The sequence below is a fragment of the Camelina sativa genome, chromosome 20, assembly GCF_030686135.1.
Source record: "Camelina sativa cultivar CO46 ecotype springtype chromosome 20, ASM3068613v1".
Lineage (NCBI taxonomy): Eukaryota > Viridiplantae > Streptophyta > Magnoliopsida > Brassicales > Brassicaceae > Camelina > Camelina sativa.
The window spans coordinates 12,389,202-12,412,723 of NC_141899.1; the positions used below are offsets into that span (position 1 = coordinate 12,389,202).

The following is a 23,522-nucleotide window of genomic DNA, read 5'->3' on the forward strand; positions in this document are numbered from 1 at the left end:
GGGTTTAGGGTTTCAGAAGGGTTTCTATGATTTATTGATGCTAGATTTGTTAGATTAGGGATTGATCTTATTGTTCTTCATCTATAGTTGTTCTTAATGCTTAAGCTAGATTGATCACCTAGATTAAGATCTTAGGTTTAATTCATCGGGGCACCAAAAGTGTTGTTGAATTGCTTGAAAAGAACATAGGTGAGCAAGGTGATCCTTAGCCAACGAAGGTTGAAGTTGAGGCACTTTGTGAACAGATCAAACTTGAACTTGTTATTGCTTGCTTGGTTTGCTAGATCCAAACGACGGTTTAGGGTTCAGTAAATTCATTGCATAGATAGTTAATGCTGCGAAAGTAGGTTAGCTTTACAACAGTGATTTGAGTTCTAGAACGGTGTCTAATGCATCCCTATCTAACCATCTAAATTCGTGATCATAATCCCTAAAGATTCCCTGCGCCCAATGTTTTCCTTTTTGATTTAGAAACAACTTATTTACTTTCCGTTTTTGATTTATTACTTGTTTCACAAACTTCTTGTTTTGTCTTAGCTATATTTGATCTATACAATTTCATAGTGCATTGTTTGGTCTCTGTGGATTCGACCCTAAAGTGCTACGACGACACCACTAGATCGTGGTTGAGTGTGCTTTGGGTTATTAATTGACCTGTTGATCATTATCCAACCAGACACTTGTATCCTGACCATTACCAATAGACTTCATGAGAACCCAAAGATTCAGATTGATCATTTGTTCCTTATTACACGGTCTCCTTGGAAGATCATCAAAAACCCATTTATCCAACCAGACACTTGTATCCTGACCATTACCAATAGACTTCATGAGACCCTTATCCAGCAACTCCCTACCAAAAACTATGCTTCTCCATGCATATGAGGGTCACGGTCCAAGAGTAGCCTCCATAAACGATGTCGTCGGAAAGTATCTTGCCTTGTAAACCCGCGCCAATAATGAAGACGGGACATCCAACAAACGCCAAGCCTGCTTAGCAAGGAGAGCTTGATTAAAGCGGCCTATATCTCGGAATCTTAAGCCTCCCTATTCCTTTGACATACACATCTTTTCCCATGAAACCCAATGCTTTTTCTGTTTCTCTTCCACTGCATTCCACCAAAAAATTGGCCATAGCACTCTGTAACTCCTTACATTGATGTTTCGACAGCCTGAAACAGGACATCGCATACACCGGAAGAGCCAGCGCCACTGCTTTCAGCAATCCTTCCTTGCCGCCCAAGGAAAGAGTTTTCGCAAACCAACCACTTAGTCTTGAAGTGAGCCGATCTGTTATGTAAGCTAACATATCCCTCTTGGAGCCACTAAAACATTCAGGGAGACCTAAGTACTTTCCAGCACCTCCCTCTTGCTCAATACCCATAAACAGACCTATAACTCTCCTCATGTAAAGGTCTAACTTCTTCCCAAAGGTTATTGAGGACTTTTGAATATTAATCTCTTGACCGGATGCATCACCATAGAGCCGCAGGCATTGTAACAAGGTTGAACATTCCGACAAACTGGCTTGACATAAGTAAAGGCTATCATCAGGAAAAAGAAGGTGTTGGATCGACGGGCACACCGGAGAGAGCTTCAATCCCATGAGGCGACCCTCCTGTTCAGCCTTATTCATCACATGGACAAGCGCCTCGGCACACAGAATAAAAAGAAATGGTGATAATGGATCCCCTTGTCTTATTCCCCGCTCTGGTTTAATAAATCCATACTGCTTCCCATTGAGAAGAACCGAGAAAGTGACTGATCTTACACAACTCATGGTCCACTAGACCCACTTGATATCAAAATAAAGCTTAAGAAGCAATTCCTCAAGAAAATTCCACTCAACTCGGTCATAGGCTTTAGACATATCAGTCTTGATGGCTAAAAACTCTTCATCACAGCCTGATTTTGTCTGGAGCGCATGTACAAGTACATGTGCCAAGAGGATGTTATCAAAGATAAGACGACCCGCAACAAAAGCACCCTGGGTATCTGATACTATCGTTGGCAAAAACCGTTTCAAGCGCTCACATAAAACTTTAGACACTGTCTTGTATATTACAGAACAAAGACTAATAGGCCGAAGGTTTGACATGCGAGTAGGGTTCTGTACCTTTGGGATCAAACAAATCTGTGTAAAATTCCAGTTAGATGGAAGATGACCAGATTCAAAAAACTGTTGCACCTCCTGCACCACCTGAGGGCCAACAATGTCCCAGTACTCCTTATAAAAATGACTCGACATACCATCTGCACCTGGTGTCTTTCCCTTAATACTAAACACTGCATTCTTTATTTCAGCAGTAGAGACTGGACGGGTTAGCTCCGTATTCATACTTTCAGTAACCCGAGGCAGCATCCTATCGAGGGCATCCAATATGGTACTAGGGTTAGAACTAGTAAACATTTTGCGGAAGTAAGCTACAGCCACCTCCCCTTTAGAACCCTCAGAGAAACGTTTTGTACCACTATCATCAAAGAGCGATAAAATCTAATTTTGAATACGTCTCCGCTGCACACTGCCATGAAAAAACATAGTGTTACGGTCCCCACTCTGTAGCCACTTCTCTCTACTCCTCTCCTTCCAATAAAGTTCCTCTGCCCTATAATTCTCAGCCAGCTCCCAGCGTAATTCTCGCATTAACTGTAAGTTGGGATACAGTTTAGTACTATCATCTTCCAGTTGATGCCGAACCTGCTGAATTCGCACCTTGGAGTTCAAATTTTGCGACCGCTTCCATACAGAGATAGCTCTTCTGCACTCTGCAATACGACTCATAACCGAAGTCTGGCCCGTAGTCACTCCACTGGTCCACCCTGACTAGACCACCGCAGAGAAATCCGGCTTAGACATCCAACTTTTGTTAAACATAAACCTTCCCGATCTGGCAACATTATCATTAGCTAAACATAACAAGAGTGCCCGATGATCAGTGCCGATCCTTACAAGATACTCACTTTGTCCTCGTGGAAACAGATGAAACCACGCCTCATTACCTAAGGCTCTATCCAAACAGCATTGGACCCACATGTCATTTCGTTTACCAGCCCATGATAATCTGTTACCAATACTTGGGACCTCTCGTAGGCGATAGTCTTGAATCATATTTCTGAAAGGAAAAAATGATGACTCCACCCGTGCTGGTCCTCCTAGCTTCTTAGTATTGCTTATCATTTTGTTCAGATCACCGATAACCAACCAAGGTGCATCTCGAGTGACACCAATGTCAACTAATGCATCCCATACCGCTTGTCTCAAACCAACAACCGGATCACCATAGACGCATGAGACGTAAAACGTAAGTGTACCAAGTTTGGGCTTCACATCTATGATCCTATGATCCGCGTAGATAACATCAACTTCATAAGATTGTCTCCAGAACAGAGCAAGACCACCACTCAGCCCCACTGGATCCACAATATGGGAATACTCATATCCCAAACCTTGCTGTAACTTCACCACATAGTCTCTGGAGTTTTTAGTCTCCAGGAGGAACATGAAATCCGGAAAATGTAGACGACGCATTTCCCTCAGATAAGGAATTGTCAAAGTGCCCCACAAGCCTTGACAATTCCAGCTCATGAAGCTCATACCTGATGCGGCAGTTCCTCATGCGGAACCGCCTTTTGCACATCGTGTTTAGCGATCTTTGATGATACTTGAGCCTCATCAGTAGCTTTCCTTTTTGAAACCACACCCTCATCACTCTCACTGACCACATATAGAGTCGTGAGTCTATTCTTCTGTGCATTCAACGCAGCCTGTGCCTTTCGCCGCCATTGACTAGGTCGTCTATGCTTTTTCTGAGACTTAGTGGTGCCGGAAGAGCCAGCAGAAAAGCTAGCTCGATGCCCCGCAGCACCCTGACCAGACGCAAAAGCAGAGAGAGGAACATTCGGTTGTGACTGCACAGATGTTGCAGTCGAGCAGACTCTTTGTCAAACGCTGGATTAGTACCCTCACCTTGATTTCCATCGCCAGCTGATGAAGCTGAATGTTCAAAATCAAAAACGAATCCTTTACCTTTGTCCATATCTGCAGTAAGCTGCGCAGGAGCCTCCAATCTCAGCATTGTCTGTTGGCCTTCAATATCTCCCTCAAGATCCCAAACAGACTTACGGACTCTTGTAATACGAATTTGTTTCTCTGTCTCATCTCATCCAAAACTTCCTTAGCAATCTTTGGCTTACCAGTCAGCCCATCAATGCCAACATCATCATCAGTTAAAACCCCAAACAAGGGATCATCACGACTTATCTTCGGTACCAAGCGACTTGGGATCACCATTTGACTTTTTCCCCTCCCGTAGCAGCAGTGTGCCGGTTTGAGGGAAGCAAAGGGCAACAAAGTTTATCATGTGTCAACCGCAGACAGTGATAGCATCGCTTTCTAGTTCTCTCATACTCAATCCCAATCTCCACAACCTCTCCCGATGGGGTCTTCAACTCCTTTCTGTTTCTCAGTGGTTTGCTAATGTCAAATAAAACCCTAACACGCACATATCCCCTGTTTAAAGGTTTCAGTGGATCAAAAGCAATATTCGTGACAAGACCTATGTGCCCTGCAATTTCCTTTATCGTATCCACAGTAAGATAGTCAACATGTATATGTCTGATACGCACCCATATCGGAAGAACCTTAAGGAAATCACTTGGGGGGTTCTCCACCCATCGCTCTAATGTCATACTCCAGTCATTGAAGGTCCACACCCCAGATTGCAAGACCAAAGACAGGTCTGCTTCCGAATCAAAAATAAATTGGAACTTGTCATTAGGTAATGCAATTCCACGCACTCTGTTATAGACTCTCCACGCCCTTGGCATCTCATGAATCATACTTGACATCTTCTGATTTTCTGGACACAGAAGTTTACCAATGATACTACACTTGTTTCTCACGCTTGAACTGAATTTCGCATGGTTCTGCAACACTATCGGTTGATCTTCATCAAGCAACATCTCTTTTAAAGCTTTATCCAAAGCGTACTCCATTCCAGACCTCAAACTAAAATCTCGTCGCCCCCAAAGCAAACTCCTAACCGTGTACCACGCTTAGCAAAGGATGACGGCGGCCGTAAGAGAAGAAATTAGGTAAAAAACTTTCAGTAACCCTTCAAAGAAACACCGTGGAAACAGAAAAAAATCCAATCAAACCCGGCGAGAATCAAAGATTTTCCCGGTAACACAATCTTTTTCAATAGAGATGAGACCCTCTAATTGAAAAAGCGTATCCTAAGCCCACTCTATAGGAATTCTTCATCAGTTCATTCAATGTTGTAGTATTTTTAAATTATTTTTTGTTTATAATTTATATCTCTAAATTATCTAAGACTCATATATCAACGTGCTTATAATTTTTATTTTTAATTTTTATTATATCAAGTTGACTATTTTTGAATTTCTCAAATTTTAGTGAGTTGGTCATAAACTCATTGCAATCATGTAGATATTTTTTTCTTTTTATCCACAATATTTTTTGAGTAAATAATTTTAAAGAATATTTTAGTGGTTATACAAACTGATATAATAAGCATAACACAATTCATAAAAGTTTAAACTTTATCTGGCTTAATGCAATAGTTCTCGTGTAGAAATATCTCACAACACCCATAATTGATCAGTTAATTTTATATTCTTTGTGGATTATTTATAAGTCAATAGAAAAAAATTAAGTCAAAAAGATATATAAGTTAACTTTCAAAAAATTAAATTATTAATAAATAAACATAAAATATAAAAAATAAAAAAATATTAAAAAATATGAATGAACACAAAATAAAAGTAAATCAACAGTTTAAAAAACCAGCTATGCAAATAAACAATCAACAAAAGTATAGGTTGACTATTTCAAAATAAATCACTAAAAAATAAATTTAGCCGATAGAAAAGAAATATATGTCCACAATTTTAAAAATGATCTTAATAATAAGTTAACTTAGAATAAAATAATTGATAAACAAGTTGACAAAAAAAATTCAATTGATAAAAAATTAAGTCAAATATATATATATATATATATATATATATATATATATATATATATATATATATATTATAGACAAGATTGTTATGAATGTGGCAAGTCTGGCTAGTTTCACTTCATCTCTGTAAATAAATAATATAAAATATCAATATGACTATTTCGTTTAGTAATTGAGGACTTTCTAACGATGACAGGTCATGATCCTTTTTTTTTTTTTTTAAGGATAGACATATCAGTTTAGCTACTGCATAAAACCACAAAGTATTTGGCTAATGACAATCGTTTCTGCAATTGGTTGTTTAAACAACAAAGACATATAGTATAAGCTGATAAGAATGTACCTGACCACTAAAGTAATTTCTTTACTACCTTTGTTTTGTCTCTATTATCATTTTAGGAGTAAGGTTCAAATAAAACAACTTATGTAACTTTACTTTCTTATGTCACAAATTCATTTTTGCCATCAAATTATTGATGTGATTTATGTAGAGTGGATGCATACATTTTTCCAATCCTCATAAGTTAAAATGTTGCTAACATGAAAAGGACACTTGAGCCAACTTAATAGTCCATTCTATTTAAAAAGGGGTACATAATCATAGAGTTTTAGTAATTTTGGAAAATCGTAGAGGTAAAACTTTCTTTTGTGGGTATATAGGTAACTGATAATCGTGTTTTATTTCATCTTTTGTTTATAATTCTCAATAATATTGGCAACTACTTTCAAAACAAAATTTTGTCGTTTTTTAAAACAAACTTTCTTTTCAATCTAAGTAAAAATGCATTATCACACACGGATGTTGAAAATCTGTTTGACAACGGTTAAATTTTTAATTACTAGATTGAAAAATTAAAATACGTAGCTTACTTTGTTGGTGTAATTTAAGAAGATACCATACCGATTTATGACCATTTTTCATCTCATCCACACATTAATTTGAACATACTAATAATTTGACACATGATAAGAGAGTTTAACAAAAAATAGTTACAAGTATAGATTATATAATGTGAATTTAAAATTTCAAAATAAATAATTAATTTGATGAGCATTTTTATATATAATGCTATCTAGTGGCATATTAGGTATAACTTACAAATCAAAGGTTACCTCATCAAAGAACTCATTCAACAACAAATCTTTGGCTGCTTATTTCTTTGACACATCTCTTAATTATTACCTAACGGATGTCACATGTAAAATCAGTGATAAATGTGAAGAGGAAGATGCGGTGGAGGAAACAGAGGAGGGAAAAGAGGCAAAGGATACGGACCATTTACATCTCCTACTAATCTTGATGATGTCCCGCCTGCGAATCCGCCTGTGGACGTACAGAGCTCGGTGGCTGCTGAAAATAATGCTCAAAAGAAAACTCGGGGTTTAAAGGTCAGTGTTCCACCACGTGAATCTATCCCGCGAGCTTCGAAGGACTCTCATAAGTTCATTTCAACATCCTCCACTCAACCTCCCAAGGATCAGGGTCGGCGGACCCCCCACCAATAACTCCATGTCGAGCTTCTTCTGGAATGTTCGCGAGTTCAATAAAATATCTAAACATTCCGTTTTAAGAGACTGGGTTAAGAAGGGAAGTTTTCAGTTTGGTGCTCTCTTGGAAACAAGAGTAAAAGAGAAGAGAGTAGAGAATATAGTAGGATCAGTGTTGCCGGGTTGGTCCTGCCTCTCTAACTATACGTCAAATAGGAGGGGACGCATTTGGGTTGTTTGGGGTCCTAATGTTCGTCTCACACCATGTTTTACCAGTGGTCAAATGATCACATGTTCTATCCTCATGGACGGTGAAACGCATGAGTTTTTGTATCCTTTGTGTATGCGGCTAACGCTGCAGAGGAACGAAAATTACTGTGGGAGGATTTGAAAGCTCACCAAGACTCGCCTATGTTTAGAAATAAACCATGGATGGTGGTTGGTGACTTTAATGAGGTTTTAAAACTGGAGGAACACTCTCTTCATGATGTGCATAATGTGGTGATGCCGGGTATGAGAGATTTTTAGGAGTTGGTGCAGTATTGTTCTTTGACTGATATGCCTTTTCACGGACCGTTATACACTTGGTGTAACAAACGCGACCATGGTCTTATCTGTAAAAAGCTTGACAGAGTTCTAGTCAATGATGCATGGACTACTGAGTACCAACAGTCATATAGTGTTTTTGAAGCTGGGGGATGCTCGGATCATCTCCGGTGTCGAATAAAGATTGGAGCTGATATTATTCGCCCACGCAAACCCTTCAAATTCACAAATGCAGTAATCCATGACACAAGATTTTTGCCTTTAGTTAAGGAATTTTGGGGAGCCACTGAGCCGTTATATCATTCCACCTCTGCCCTGTACCGCTTCTCTAAGAAGTTGAAAGCGTTGAAGCCACATTTAAAGCAGTTTAGTAAGGATTCTCTTGGTGATTTGGTTAAAAAGGCGAAAGAAGCTTACACGCAGTTATGCAAAGCTCAACTGGCCACTTTGCAGAACCCTACCGAGCTCGCCATGAAACAAGAATCAGTAGCATATAGCCGTTGGTTGCTTGTTTCAGGTTTAGAAGAGAGATTCCTCAAGCAGCGGTTGAAACTTCACTGGCTCAAAGTGGGAGATGGCAACAACAAAGTTTTCCACAATGCGGCAAAACTCGACAACTCCATAATACGATTCGAGAGATAAAATGTGCAAACGGATCACTTGTTAACACGCAAGAGGAGATTAAAGTTGAGGCTGAAATTTTTTTTAAGGCTTTCTTAGGGTTCAAACTCCCTCACTATCAGGGAATCACAGAAGCAGAGCTATCTTCTTTGCTGCCTTACCGTTGTTCTGATCAGGCTCGGGCACAGTTGGAAGCAGAGGTCACCGAAACTGAAATAAGAGACATTCTTTTCTCCATGTCTGCGGATAAGAGTCCAGGACCTGATGGATATACAGTTGAATTCCTCAAGTCGACCTGGTCAGTTGTGCAGAAAGATTTTATCAACTCTATACAGTCCTTTTTCCAAGTATGGTTTCTTGCCTAAAGGGACCAATGCTACCATACTAGCCTTAATCCCAAAGAAAAAAGCGGCTACGGAAATGCGAGACTACCGGCCAATTTCGTGTTGCAATGTAATCTACAAGGTGATTTCAAAACTCCTTGCTAGTCGATTAAAGCAGCTGCTACCAGATTTTATTGCTCCCAACCAATCTGCTTTTGTCAAGGGTCGTCTTCTGATGGAGAATGTTCTCCTTGCATCTGAAATTGTCAAAGACTATCACCATGACTCTGTCTCCCCTCGCAGTGCGATAAAGATTGATATCTCTAAAGCCTTCGATTCGGTTCAGTGGCCATTCCTTCTATCCATTCTGAAGACTCTGCATTTTCCACCACGTTTCATTCGCTGGATCGAACTCTGCATCACTACAGCATCCTTCTCGGTGCAAGTTAATGGTGAACTATCGGGTCTATTTCGTAGTGAGAGAGGTCTCCGCCAAGGCTGTTCCTTATCCCCTTATCTCTTTGTCATTTGTATGCAAGTCTTATCTGCTATGCTTGATAAAGCTGCCTTAGAACGACGTGTGGGATACCATCCTCACTGCCACAATGTCAAGCTCACACACTTGTATTTCGCCGATGATCTCCTGGTTTTCACTGATGGGACAAAGAGCTCTATTGAGGGCATCCTGCAACTCTTTGACCAATTTGCTGCTTTCTCTGGTCTTAATATTAGCCTTGAAAAGGCAACCCTCTATATGGCAGGAGTTTTGACTAGTGATAGGGATGCAATTCTTAGTTCTTTCCCTTTTGCTACTGGCTCTCTGCCTGTCCGCTATCTTGGCTTACCTCTCTTAACTAAGCGCATGACCACATCTGACTACACTCCTCTGGTAGAATGTATTCGAGACAGGATTGGAAGTTGGACTGCGAGGCATCTCTCCTTCGCAGGCCGTCTGCAACTCATCAATTCGGTTATCCACAGTCTTACAAACTTCTGGATGTCCGCTTATCGTTTACCTAAGGCTTGTATTGCAGAAATTGACAGCTTATGTTCAGCATTTCTTTGGTCTGGTCCATCACTCAATACTAAAAAAGCTAAGGTAGCCTGGACAGATGTTTGTCTTCCCAAAGACGAAGGAGGCTTGGGACTGCGTTCTCTGCATGATGTCAACCATGTCAGCTGTTTAAAACTTATTTGGCGCCTTCTCTCAGGTAACTCACTCTGGACGACTTGGATTCGAGCTTATTTGCTCAGGAAGGGTTCTTTTTGGTCCATCTCTGTCTCCTCCACTGCTGGATCCTGGATGTGGAAGAAGATGCTGAAATATCGCAGGCTAGCTTCTGATTTTATTAAATATGAGGTTCATAATGGCACAAGCATCTCCTTCTGGCATGATCTCTGGTCGCCGTTAGGCCGTCTAATTGATGTTGCAGGTCACCGTGGCTGCATCGACATGGGCATAAGCATACATGCCACTGTAGCGGAAGCTCTGTTGCGTAGACCGAGACGACACAGAGTTGACCATTTTAATCAGATCGAGGGAGCACTTAACAATTTGAGAAACAGGGGATTAGTGGAAACAGAGGATATTGTTCTTTGGAAAGGGAAGCAGGGCAAATACAAAACGTCATTTAAAAACAAAAGAAGCATGGGAATTCATTCGAGTTGCTAAGCAGCAGAAGAGTTGGTATGCGGGAGTTTGGTTCCCTCAAGCCACACCTAAGTACTCCTTCATGGTCTGGCTGGCCATTTTAAACCGACTTACGACAGGAGATCGAATGCAGAAATGGAACACACAGACTGATGGCACTTGTGTGTTTTGTTGCAGTCCACAAGAAACCCGTGACCATTTGTTCTTCGCCTGCACTTACTCCAGCGAAATCTGGAAAGGACTTACCTCGACACTCCTAAGATCCACGTTCTCCACGGACTGGGAAACACTTTTAGCTCTTCTAACGGACGCATCACAAGGACAGGCCACCCTGTTCCTCCTACGTTATGCGTTTCAAGCAGCAGTCCACTCTCTCTGGAAAGAGCGGAATAACAGACGCCATGGTGAACAACCGATCCCATCCAATCTGCTCATCAAACAACTAGACAGACAAGTCAGAAACCGCTTGCTCTCCATACAAGACAACGGTTATATGGCAGCCTGGCTAGCATCGAGATGAAGATGATCGCCTCCACAGCAAATTCTTTTTATATCTTTTAAACGTCTATAGTTCGAAACTCAATATTCTTATATAAACAAGCTGCACTCTGATGTAAAAAAGTATTTTTTTCGAATAAATTTTACATTTTATTCAAAAAAAAAATATATAGAGTTACATAGTGTTAGGAGGTAGTATATGGTCATTATCGTTGAAATACTACTTCGTAGAATATAGATAGGGTGAACCCCACTTTTGTCCAAAACAAAAGAGAGTGAATCACTGAAATCATCGAGTATGGGATCCGACACCCACAAACACCATTGATGCTTTCATTAAATAGAGGGAATTTTCAGCCGATAGTAGATTTGTTGTAAATCTAAGGGCGTGGTGTGGATCTAGTTAGGCATATTAGATTTGTAACACCCACAAACCAAAATGAAGGTTCGAAGTGGGAATCGACACCATGAAGGTATTCAAGATATTAGAAGCCAACTATAGGGCTTTCGTTAGCCTTCTATGTTTTCCTAGAGAAAAGAAAGAATGACAAGTTTCATGAGACTCTTTTGTAAGTTTCTTAAGCTCTATTGGTTGATTGGTTTATTGGTTTGAAATTACAAATAAATAAATAGAATGAAACAAGATTTATTGGTTTAAAATTACAAGATCGAATATCTAACGTTAGAAACTTAAATTTGAATAAGTCTTGTATTGGTGTCTAGCCTTTTATATATTCATGTCACATGCATATCAATGAATGGTGTGTAATCTAAAGGTGGTTGATAAATGGATTAGAATATGAAGTAAGTAATTATCTATAGATGGTTAATAAATGATAAATGAGTCAAAGTATGAAGTAAGTTGAAGATGCAATAACTAAAATTAGCATGCTCTCAAGTTAATTTGCATATAATATAAAATTCATATTTTCCTTCAGCATTCCAATTTAGGTAGTTTAATTCTTGATTTGAATTATTTAATCAACTCAAAAAAAACATTTTCATTTATTATTTTTTTTCTTTCGCAAAAGGTAAATGGTACCTAGATTAAATAGATCCATGATTCTCTCTGCATCCGTCACATACTTCAAGTGGAAGTTTCAGCAATTGATATGCATGGATGTATAATCAATCACTTAATTACACATACTAGTCACAATCTTAACGGTACAAAGCCAATCTAACATTAACACGAAAATGTTAACGAGTGACAAGAATATACATATCCTAGTTTTGGTAATGAAAGCTAGATGGCTGACAGCCGTTAAAAATAAAAATAAATAGTAGTGATATCATTATTATTTATTCCAAAACGTGTACGTGCAACAAAAATTAGAGATATAATAAATATAACATCAACGTATATTCACCCCCATCTACTGTCTTCTTTCTGGTTATGTTCATAAATATCTCCCTTACATACTCTAAACTTAGTGCTTTTCCAAAAAGACTAAAGTACACATCTGAGGGACTCACGGAGAAATTGGACGACAACTTGGCAGACTTGGGAATCGAAATGTTCTTCTTTGAACAAACTCTTGACCACTTTACCTACACTCCGGGAAGTAACATGAAGTTTCGTCAAAGATATGCGATCAATTCCAAGTATTGGGAAGGTGGAAAATGCAATGCACCTATCCTAGCTTATCTTGGAGCGGAATCTTCAATGGACTACGATTTGGGCAGTATTGGCTTCATCGAAGATAACGCTCCTCATTTCAAAGCCCTCACCCTCTACATAGAGGTTCGTATATCAGATTTTTGAGAACAAGAAAAGAAACAGAAAAAAGCAAAGCGTTGTAAAATTAGCCTAAAACAATCTTTTATTTAACGAGCGTTATATATATATATATATATATATATATATATATATTATCTATCACAGGGAAATTAATTAGAGAAATTGATTTTAAATTTTTGGTTACATATATCTTAGCCTAATATAAAAATTACCTTTCAGACCTAATTTTGTTTAATGTGGAATGCAGCATAGGTTTTATGGCGAAACAATGCCATTTGGGTCAGCGGAAGAAACCCTAAAGAGCGCCAAAACCTTAGGCTACTTAAATATTGCCCAAGCCCTAGCGGATTATAGTTATTGGTGGATCCTACGGTGGAAGTAAGTTTACCGTTTACCACTATACAATATACATTATAGATTCATAATAGATCAAAATATTTGAATTCCATAGTTCCATACATATTTATTTTTAGATATTATAAACAAAAAATAACTTTTAATAATCGATTACTAAAAAGTTATTGACATAAATATTAATAATTTTAGAATAAAATATGAACTTTCTCTAATTAATGTTTCATGCCTCTTTTTTTCTTTTTTTTGAATGAATTAATGTTTCAGGCCTCTTTGGTTATATAATTGTTTGATTTTCTACATTTTAAAAGTGTTAGCAGCTTGGTTTAAACTCAAATACCCACACATAGCGCTTGGGGCTTTAGCATCATCAGCCCCTCTTCTCTATTTTGAAGAAACATGTCCAAAACACAGTTACTTTTATATGGTATCCAAAGTCTTCAAAGTAAGTAAAAATATTTCAATAATTATACTGTCAATAATATGCATTACTTATATTTCAATATATATCGTATATTCCTATTAATAGATTTCAATAATCATGCTGTCAACAATATTCATTACTTACATTTTATATGTCAGAAATGTCATGACAAGATACGTAAATCTTGGGATGAAATAGACAGGATTGCTGCCAAACCCAACGGTCTGTCAATCCTCAGCAAGAATTTCAAGCTTCGCAAATAAAAGATTATCCTAATTTGATATACAGTATATAATTATGAGTAATAATCTATCAACTCAATAATTAATTAATTTTATTTTTTATGTTGATTCATTAGTCCTTTGAACGACACTTTTGAACTCAAAAGCTTTTTGAGTTACGTATACGCCGGGGCAGCTCAATACAACAATAATGTGTGTTCGGTTGCCAGCATGTGCGAGGCTATCAACACGAGCCTATGATAAAGAGCGGAAGCTTAATTAACGGACGAGAACTCTAGATCTGCAGGTCAATTGGTGACAGCTTGTCCTGTGGGAAGGTTGTTAAAGGGTGGGGACCAGGGTTCGAGGAACGCCTGGCGCACCAATAACCTACTGTGGATTTGGATGAATAGTTCCATTTGCCCAGTGAGGGGTTATGATCGATGCCCTGCAGGGCCAGCTTCGGGCCTATGGGGGCAAGCTAGCGGTGGGCTAGTGGGGTCAACGGGACGGGTTGTCACACCCTTTACTCTTTTAATTTCAATTGCTTGTTATTCAGAATTATGATTTGTTCTTCATTAAACATGTCTGAGTAATTTGCTTGTTAGGTTTAGGGTTTTTCATAGGGTTTTTATGATTTATTAGATCTGAGATTTTTAGGGTTCTTATTCTTTTATGATCTTCATCCTTGGTTGTTCTTCACAATAATTCTTGATTGAGCACCTAGAATTGTTATCTTAGGGAAATAAATTGATATGAGAATATAATTGTTTTCCTTATTAAACCATTGATGAACAAAATTACTTTTTGCAAAGAGATTTGAATTAGTGATTTTGTGAATTTATCTAAACCTATTCTTAAAGCTGATTTTTAACTTAAAATTTTACAAAGAGATTTGAATTTTCTGGTTTTAAATTTAGATAATACTTGCAGTGAGAACTGATTATTTTACCAAAAGTTTAGAGTTCTAGATCTGATTTTTATTGCTTGAGCCTTAATTATTTTATTGATTTAATATTTCTTAATTTTCTGAGAAATTCCCTAGGCCTAGCTTTTTGATCTATTGAATTTACAAAAACTTTTATTAACTATTTTGCATTGTTTTTCTTTATTTAAATTAACTTGTTTAGCGTAATAACAAAACTCTATAATCCATTGTGTTTGATCTTGAGTCTCTGTGGATTCGACCCCTAAGTACTGCAGTGATCTCTTGTTTGAGAGAGTAGCTCTAGGGATTAATTTGAGCTTATCAAATTTTGGCGCCGTTGCCGGGGACTCTCTGATTCTACTATTAGATTTGAGTTTTTAATTTCGTCTAAACTTTTCTTTTTATTTTCTACTTACACGTTTTTGTTTTTCTTTTCTTTGGTGTTTCAGGTGCATGCCTCCTAGACCTCACACAAGGAGCAACAAGTCTGGTCCTACTGTGAATTTTTCAAACCAAGAGTTGGGAAAACTTGAGCGTGAGAACATAAAAGCAGCCAAATCTCTGAAGATGGTTAATCCAATCATTCTGATGCGTGATGAGGCTGGTGTTTTGAGGGATCAAGAGGGCCACTTGCGCAATGAGCATGGCCAAAAGCTTGATGCAGAAGGCAACGTGATCGCCGAACCTGTTGTCAACGAGCAGGCTGTCGTGAACCCGCAAGCTGGTGTCGTTGATGAGCCAAACCTTGGTGTCGATCGACACCAACCAGGTGGCGTCAATCGACACCAACCTGCAGCAGACGTACGTGGAGCTGCCAACCACGTCCAAAACCCGGTTCAAAGACAGGAGCAGAACCGAGACCTGATATGGAGCATTGCTGACTACAACCGGGCTGATCTGGTGTATGAGAACCGGTCCGCTATTGTTCCTCCTCCATTCTAGAGGAATGATTTTGAGTTGAAACCTGCGTACTTTCAACTAGTTGGGCAGAGACCTTTATCTGCTTTGCCCAATGAGAAGCCCTTGGACCACATTGAGCATTTTGAGGATCTGGTGACTAGCATAAAGGCTAATGGGATGACTGAGGACTATATCTTCTGCAAACTCTTCCCTTACTCACTTGCCGGAGAGGCATCTCAGTGGTTGAAGCAGTTGCCAGCTGGATCATTGACAAACTGGCGTGATGTCAAGGTGGCCTTCCTCAACTACTTCTATGATGATGCAATGTCAGATGAGTTGAGAATCAAGCTGTCTTCTTTCAAGCAAAGGCCAGATGAAGCTTTCAAAGCAGCTTGGGTGAGATTCAAGGCTTACCAAAGGGACTGTCCACACCATGGGTTCTCAAAGGTTCAATTGCTAAGTATCTTCTTCAGAGGATGTGACTGGGAGTATCAGTTGGCTTTAGATGCTGCAAGTCATGGGAATTTCAAGACAAGACTTCCAGAAGATGCTGAATGTTTGATTGAGAACTTAGCTGCTAGCAATAGTACTAAGAGAGCAGATGCTGAAAGGAAAAGATTACATGGAGGATATGATTCAAACCAGTTAGCTTCTGTTAATGTTAAGCTGGATTAAGTGCATAATCTCCTTGTGGGTAAGAAATCTGTTCACTTTGCTGTTGAAGTTGAGACATATGAGCCAGAACCTGATCAAGGAAATCATGAGGAAGAGGAGGTGAACTATGTTTATGGGAATCAGGGACAGCGGTTTGGAAATCAGCAAGGTAGTAGACCTTATAGTGGAAACAGCCAGCGCAGTAACTTTGAGGGCAACTCTTCTAGTTTCACACCCAAACCTGAATTTCAGAAGCAGCAACAAAACAGTGGATACACAAGGACTTATGGCAACAATTCATATCAGTCCCCACCTCCTAAGTCAGCTGAGACTAGTAAGATGGAAGCTATGCTTGAGCAGCTTTTGCAAGGTCAGGAACAATTGACAGTAACTTTTAATGGGAAGCTGGATAATGTCTACTCAGAGCTTAATGGCAAGTTTGAAGCTTTGAACATTCATGTCAAGAAGCTGGAGAATCAGGTTGCGCAGACTGTTGGGTCTGTGAAAAGGCAAGAAGGTTATCTCCCTTCAAGAACTGAATCAAATCCTAAACATTCTTGCAATGCAGTCACATTGAGAAGTGGCAAACAACTCCATTCTATACCCCGGAAGAATCAAACTGATGATCTACAGGAGCTGATTGATATAGAAGACGAAGAAGATGTTTATGTTGAGCCAGTATCGACCGATACACAGGAGCATCGGTCGACACCAAAGTCACCCGAAGTCATGAGCAAAACACAAAACGATGGTGTCGATCGATACCAACAAGGTGGCATCGATCGACACTCTTCACGGACCGAACGTGAACTCGCGAAATCTCCTACTCCAGTTACAGAAAGAGTCTACACACCTAAGGTTCCATTCCCCAAGAATCCAAGGAAGTCTAAACAAGAGCTAGATGATGCTAAATGCAAAGCCATGATGGATAAGCTTATTATTGAATTGCCTTTGGTTGATGCTGTTAAGACTTCTCCAATGCTTAGGAGATATGTCAAGAGGATGGTAACCAAGGATTTTAATGCTGAGCAAGGAGTTATGATGATATCAGCCCAAGTCAGTGCCATCATTCAGAACAAGATCCCATAAAAACTTCCTGATCCAGGGAGCTTTGTTATTGATTGTACTATCTTCACTGACAGATTTGCTAGATCTTTGTGTGATCTTGGTTCTAGTGTCAACCTAATGCCAAGATCAGTAGCACTCAGCCTGGGAATGATAGACTTCCAGCCTACTAAGCTCACTCTCATCCTTGCTGACCGGTCTGTTCGTATTCTAGATGGTGTTCTTGAAGATGTTCCAATTAAGATTGGTGAATGCTTGATACCTACTGATTTTGTGGTGTTAAAGTATGAGGAGGAACCCAAGGACCCTCTTATTCTGGGAAGATCGTTTTTAGCCACTGCTGGAGCTATAATTGATGTCAAGAAGGGTCAGATTGGTCTCAATATTGGTGATCTACAAATGCGCTTTGACATGGAGAAGCTGGTTAAGAGGCCAACCATTGATGGCCAGACATTCTATGTAGACACATTGTCTAATCTGACTGAAGAGATATTCTAGGAGTTGCATCCTGAGGATCCATTACAGAGAGCATTGGTTGCTTCTGCTGAAGAAGCTGAGCATCTAGATGACATTGCTGCTGGGTATGTCAAACTGCTTGATGCTAATGAACAAGTGAAGAAGCTGGTTGCACAAGAGGAATTGGTTAGTACTTCTTCACAAGCTGCAAAGGTTTCTGATTGGAGTCTTGAAAAAGCTCCAAAGCTTGATCTCAAGCCACTTCCTGCATGTTTAAGGTATGCATTTCTAGGTGAGAACTCTTCTTATCCTGTTATTATTAGTGCTTCCTTAAACAATGCAGAACTCACTTTATTGCTAAGCAAGCTGCGCATGTTTCGCAATGCTCTTGGCTATTCTCTTGATGATATTGCAGGAATCTCTCCAGACTTGTGTATGCATAGGATTCATCTTGAGGAAGGAGCTAAGACATCTATTGAACATCAGAGGAGGCTGAATCTGAATTTGCAAGATGTTGTCAAGAAGGAGATCATGAAGCTGCTGAATGCTGGGATCATCTATCCGATATCTGACAGTAATTGGGTTAGTCCGGTACATGTTGTTCCTAAGAAGGGTGGAGTCATAGTGGTGAAGAATGACAAGAATGAGCTGATCCCTACAAGGACAATTACTGGTCATCGGATGTGCATAGACTACATGAAGCTGAATGCTACAACAAGGAAAGATCACTTCCCACTTCCTTTCATTGACCAGATGCTGGAGAGGTTAGCTAATCATCCATACTACTGTTTTTTGGATGGTTACTCAGGTTTCTTTCAAATTCCCATTCATCCCGATGACCAAGAGAAGACCACCTTCACTTGTCCCTATGGTACCTTCGCTTATCGCAGAATGCCTTTTGGTCTCTGTAATGCTCCTGCAACATTTCAGAGATGCATGATGTCTATCTTCACTGATATGATTGAAGATTATATGGAAGTGTTCATGGATGATTTTTCAGTTTATGGATCATCATTCAAAAGCTGTTTGGATAATCTCTGTAAGGTGCTAGCAAGGTGTGAAGAGAAGCATCTGGTGCTTGACTGGGAAAAATGTTATTTTATGGTTAGAGATGGCATAGTGCTTAGCCACAGGGTTTCAGAAGCTAGAATAGAAGTTGACCGCGCTAAGATAGAGGTGATGACAGGTCTTCAACTACCAGAAAATGTGAAGGCAGTGAGGAGTTTTCTTGGACATGCAGGGTTCTATAGGCGTTTTATCAAAGATTTCAGCAAGATAGCAAGACGACTTTCTGCTTTGTTGTGCAAAGATGTCAAGTTTGAATTCACTGAAGAATGTCGCATAGCCTTTGAGAGGTTAAGCAGGAGCTTGTGAGTGCACCTATTGTTCAGCCACCAGATTGGGATCTTCCATTTGAAGTAATTTGTGATGCTAGTGACTTTACAGTGCGAGCAGTGCTGGGACAAAGAAAAGATAAGAAGCTTTATGCAATCTATTATGCAAGCAGGACACTTGATGAGGCACAAAGAAATTATGCAACAACAGAAAAAGAGTTGTTGGCTGTGGTGTTTGCTTTTGAGAAGTTTAGGTCTTATCTGGTTGGTTTAAAAGTCATTGTTCATATTGATCATGCTGCATTAAGGTACTTGATGTAGAAGAAGGATGCTAAGCCTAGACTTTTGAGATGGATTCTTCTTCTACAAGAGTTTGACATTGAAGTGAGGGATAAGAAGGGGATAGAGAATGGTGTTGCTGATCACTTGTCCAGGATTAGGATTGATGATGATGTCCTAATTCGTGATTGTCTACCTGAAGAGCATGTTTATTTTGTGGATACTGGGTTTCGGACTGATGATTTGAAGAATTTGTCTTCGGATGCATGTGGTGTCGATCGACACCATACTGGCATCGATCGACACCCTTTGTTTCCCAAAACAGATTGGTCGGATGATGGGGATTTAGCTGCTGTGGCTAGCTCCAATCAACTGGTATGCTGATATTGCCAATTATCTTGCTGCAGAGGTAGAACCAGACAAATTTACAGGCTATCATAAGAAAAGGTTCTTGAGAGAGCTAAGGAGATATTATTGGGATGAGCCTTATTTGTATAAGCATTGCAGTGATGGTGTTTATAGAAGATGTCTAGCTGAGACAGAGGTTCCTGATGTTCTATTTCACTGCCATGGATCGGATTATGCTGGACACTTTGCTACTTTCAAGACAGTTTCTAAGGTTCTACTAGCTGGATTTTGGTGGCCAACAATGTTCAAGGATGCTAATGAGTTTGTCTCTAGATGTGATGCTTGTCAACGCAAAGTTCATATTAGTTTGTCTCTAGATGTGATGCTTGTCAACGCAAAGTTCATATTAGTAATAGGCATGAGATGCCACAAAACTTTATCCTTGAGGTTGAAGTTTTTGATTGTTGGGGCATTGACTTTATGGGACCATTCCCTTCCTCTTACAAGAATCAATACATCTTAGTGGCTGTTGATTATGTCTCCAAATGGGTTGAAGCAATTGCAAGTCCAATGAATGATTCTGCTGTGGTTCTTAAGCTGTTTAAGACCATTATCTTCCTGCGGTTTGGAGTTCCTAGAATTGTCATCAGTGATGGAGGTAAGCACTTTATCAATAAAGTGTTTGACAAGCTGCTGAAAAAGTATGGTGTTCAACATAGAGTAGCTAGTCCATACCATCCGCAAACTAGTGGACAAGTTGAAGTTTCCAACAGACAGATTAAAGAAATTCTAGAGAAAACAGTGGGTGTTACAAGGAAGGATTGGGCTATGAAGCTTGATGATGCACTTTGGGCATATAGAACTGCTTATAAAACACCACTTGGCACCACTCCTTTCCATTTGCTTTATGGGAAAGCATGTCATATATCAGTGGAGTTAGAGCACAAAGCAGCCTGGACAGTTAAGTTGATGAATTTTGATGCCAAGACAGCTTCAGAGAGAAGGTTAGTGCAGTTGAATGAGTTGAATGAGCTGAGATTTTATGCATTTGAGAATTCCAAGCTGTAAAAGGAGAGGACCAAGGCTTATCATGATAAGAAGATCATCTCCAGACAATTTGAGCCTAATGACCAGGTACTCCTTTACAACTCTCGCTTGAAGCTGTTTCCTGGCAAGCTGCGTTCTCGCTGGTCTGGTCCTTTTACTGTTCAAGAGGTTAGACCATATGGAGCTATTGTGCTGTTGAACTCCAAAGGAGAGAAATTTACTGTTAATGGCCAAAGGGTGAAACACTATTGGGCAAAAGCTGAGATACCAGACGGACACATTGTGCGATTGGATGATGCACCCTCTGCCTAATCCGCTGCCAAGTCAAGCTAAGGCCATGTTTATTGGCATAACTGATGGCCTGATCTTAGGCCTTAAAAAAATAAAATTTAATGAACAGTGGCCTTTAGATCAGGCCTTTCGATCTTATTTCGGATTAGTTCTTGGGCCTGATCCTCGGGTATGTGGCTCGCTGTGATTGGTCGAAAATTTTATTCCGAAATCATTTTTTTTACTTCGTTTCATTTTCATTTTTTTCTATCTGGAACTCGTGTTTTCTTCTTCTTCTCTCCCGAAAGGCGAAACGCCGACTGATCTCTTCTTCTCCGATTCCGGTGTGTTCCGGCCATTAAAACACCAATTACACCGATCTTTTCGTCTCTTCTTCTCCTCGTATCCTCGGGTCCACCGATCTCGTCGTCTCCACTGTCTCTGTTGTCTCGCCAAGTCAACCGATCTCTTCGCCTCCTTGTCTTCTCCGTCTCCTCTATCTCCTCCGTCTCCTGCGGCTTTATATAGAAGGTAAGCTCCGTCGATTTAAACCTAATTTCATCTCTTAATTTGGTGTCGATTTAGGGTTTGATTTAGGGTTTCGATTTAGGGTTTTTATATAGGGTTTCGATTTAGGGTTTCGATTGAGGGTTGCGATTGAGGGTTTCGATTGAGGGTTTCGATTGAGGGTTTCGATTTATATTTACGCGATTTATGGTTTTTATTTAGGGTTTCGATTTTAGGGTTTCAATTGAGGGTTTCGATTGAGGGTTTCGATTTAGGGTTTAGATTTTATGTCTTTCGTGTGTTGTATATTCTGCCTAATGCTCACCAACTATACACGAAGCTGTACAAGAAGAAGTTTGGTTTGGAGTATGCTTGGAATGTGCTTCGCTATGAACAGAAATGGAATAACTTAGAGCCTATGAACCCCACTCCAAAGACAACCACCTCTTCGAAAAGAAAAGCGGATGAGGCTGCACCATCTGTAGGGTCTGTTGTGGGTGAGCTCGAGAGCAGGCCTGCTGGAATAAAGGCAATGAAAAAATCAAGGAATAAGGGTAAAGAGAAGGCTGCACCAACGACAGAGTTTAGTCAAATGTGGGAGATCAAAAAGAAGGACTTAGAGTCCATGAAAGTACTTCAAAAGATGTCCATTTTGGACACTCTCATTGCCAAGAAAGAAACGCTAGATGAAGATGAAAAAGCTCTAAAGAAGAAACTAATGGCTGAATTGTTTTAGCTTTAGGGTTTATGCTTGTTTATGTTTATGAACAAGCTTTTAAGTTTAGTTTTCTTTGATGTTTTTAATGAATCGGCTTATGTATGTTTTATTTGATGGTTTTAATGAATCGGCTTATGTTTATGTTTATATTTGCTTATGTATGTTTTATTTGATGTTTTATTCTAATGAATGGCGAATGTTTTCGTTTATTTTGGTTTCTAATCTCATCTCGAATTTATATGTTTTGGGTTCAGGTTGAGGAAGACATGTTCTCTGACTATGACGAGGGCATAAACAGCCCCTTAAACTATAGTTCCGATACAGAAGATGAGGGTGAGACCGCTTACTATGAACCGCAACCATCGAACCGTGTAGCTGAACCACAACCGCAACCATCGAACCGTGATGCTCAACCCAAGGACGAAGTGATCCAACTGAAGGACCAAGTGATCCAGCTGAACGACCAAATGATCCAGCTCAAGGTACTTGTGATACAGCTCAAAGATCACGTGATCCAGCTCAAGGACCGAGTGATCCAGCTAACGGACAAAGTGAACCAGCTCAAGAACCCGTGATGTACTCTCTTGTGAACCCTTGATGTTTTGTCACAAAGTGAACCGAGTCATGTTTCTTCTTGTAAAACCCGTGATGTACTCTCTTGTGAACCCTTGATGTTTTGTCACAAAGTGAACTGAGTCATGTTTTGTTTGGAATTTTGTTTAGGCTAGGTTGATATGTTTACTTTGGTGAACCCGTGATGTTTAACTCTATCAATATTTCTCCCTGATCACTCTATATATATGAGAAGAGCACAACGTTTCCGAACTCAAATCTTCTCTCAACAAACACTTCTCTCAACAAACGTTTCCAAACAAACATTTCTCTCAACAAACACAAATTTCTCCCTCTCTCACCAAACTCAAATCTTCCTTTCTTTCATCAAACACAAACATTTCATCCTTGGCCAAACTCAAATATTTCTTTTCTTAAAGAACTATCATTTTCTTCTCACCCAAAACAAATATTTCTTTATTTTCTTCATTCCTATGGCATCTTCTTCCAACAATTTTCACTACCATTATGACCCAAATAATGATAGTTTCAACCAATACTTTCAAGAGCAATTTAATAACCAATTTGAAGCTGTTGAAGAGGAAATTCCAGT

The 23,522-nt window shown here is 39.5% G+C and overlaps 3 protein-coding genes, 1 non-coding gene and 1 pseudogene across 4 annotated transcripts; 2 read left to right on the forward strand and 3 right to left on the reverse strand.

The window, feature by feature from the left end:
* Positions 1 to 2,824: 2,824 nt before the first annotated feature.
* On the reverse strand, positions 2,825 to 3,595 carry LOC147918773 (uncharacterized). The gene has a single exon (XM_087503696.1). It carries the CDS (start codon positions 3,593 to 3,595, stop codon positions 2,825 to 2,827), a length of 771 nt encoding a protein of 256 aa, XP_087359822.1.
* A 689-nt stretch (positions 3,596 to 4,284) lies between these two features.
* Positions 4,285 to 4,995, reverse strand: LOC147918774 (uncharacterized protein At4g02000-like). Its single transcript, XM_087503697.1, has one exon. It carries the CDS (start codon positions 4,993 to 4,995, stop codon positions 4,285 to 4,287), a length of 711 nt encoding a protein of 236 aa, XP_087359823.1.
* Positions 4,996 to 8,030: 3,035 nt separating this feature from the next.
* LOC147918775 (uncharacterized) lies at positions 8,031 to 9,004 on the forward strand. The gene is made up of 2 exons (XM_087503698.1): positions 8,031 to 8,621; positions 8,729 to 9,004. Exons 1-2 carry the CDS (start codon positions 8,031 to 8,033, stop codon positions 9,002 to 9,004), a joined length of 867 nt encoding a protein of 288 aa, XP_087359824.1.
* A 3,503-nt stretch (positions 9,005 to 12,507) lies between these two features.
* The window catches only part of LOC104772474 (uncharacterized), a 44,377-nt pseudogene continuing 33,362 nt past the window's right edge, over positions 12,508 to 23,522 (forward strand).
* LOC147918776 (small nucleolar RNA R71) lies at positions 16,013 to 16,119 on the reverse strand. Its single transcript, XR_015594315.1, has one exon. It is a non-coding gene; the product is annotated as a small nucleolar RNA R71 (small nucleolar RNA).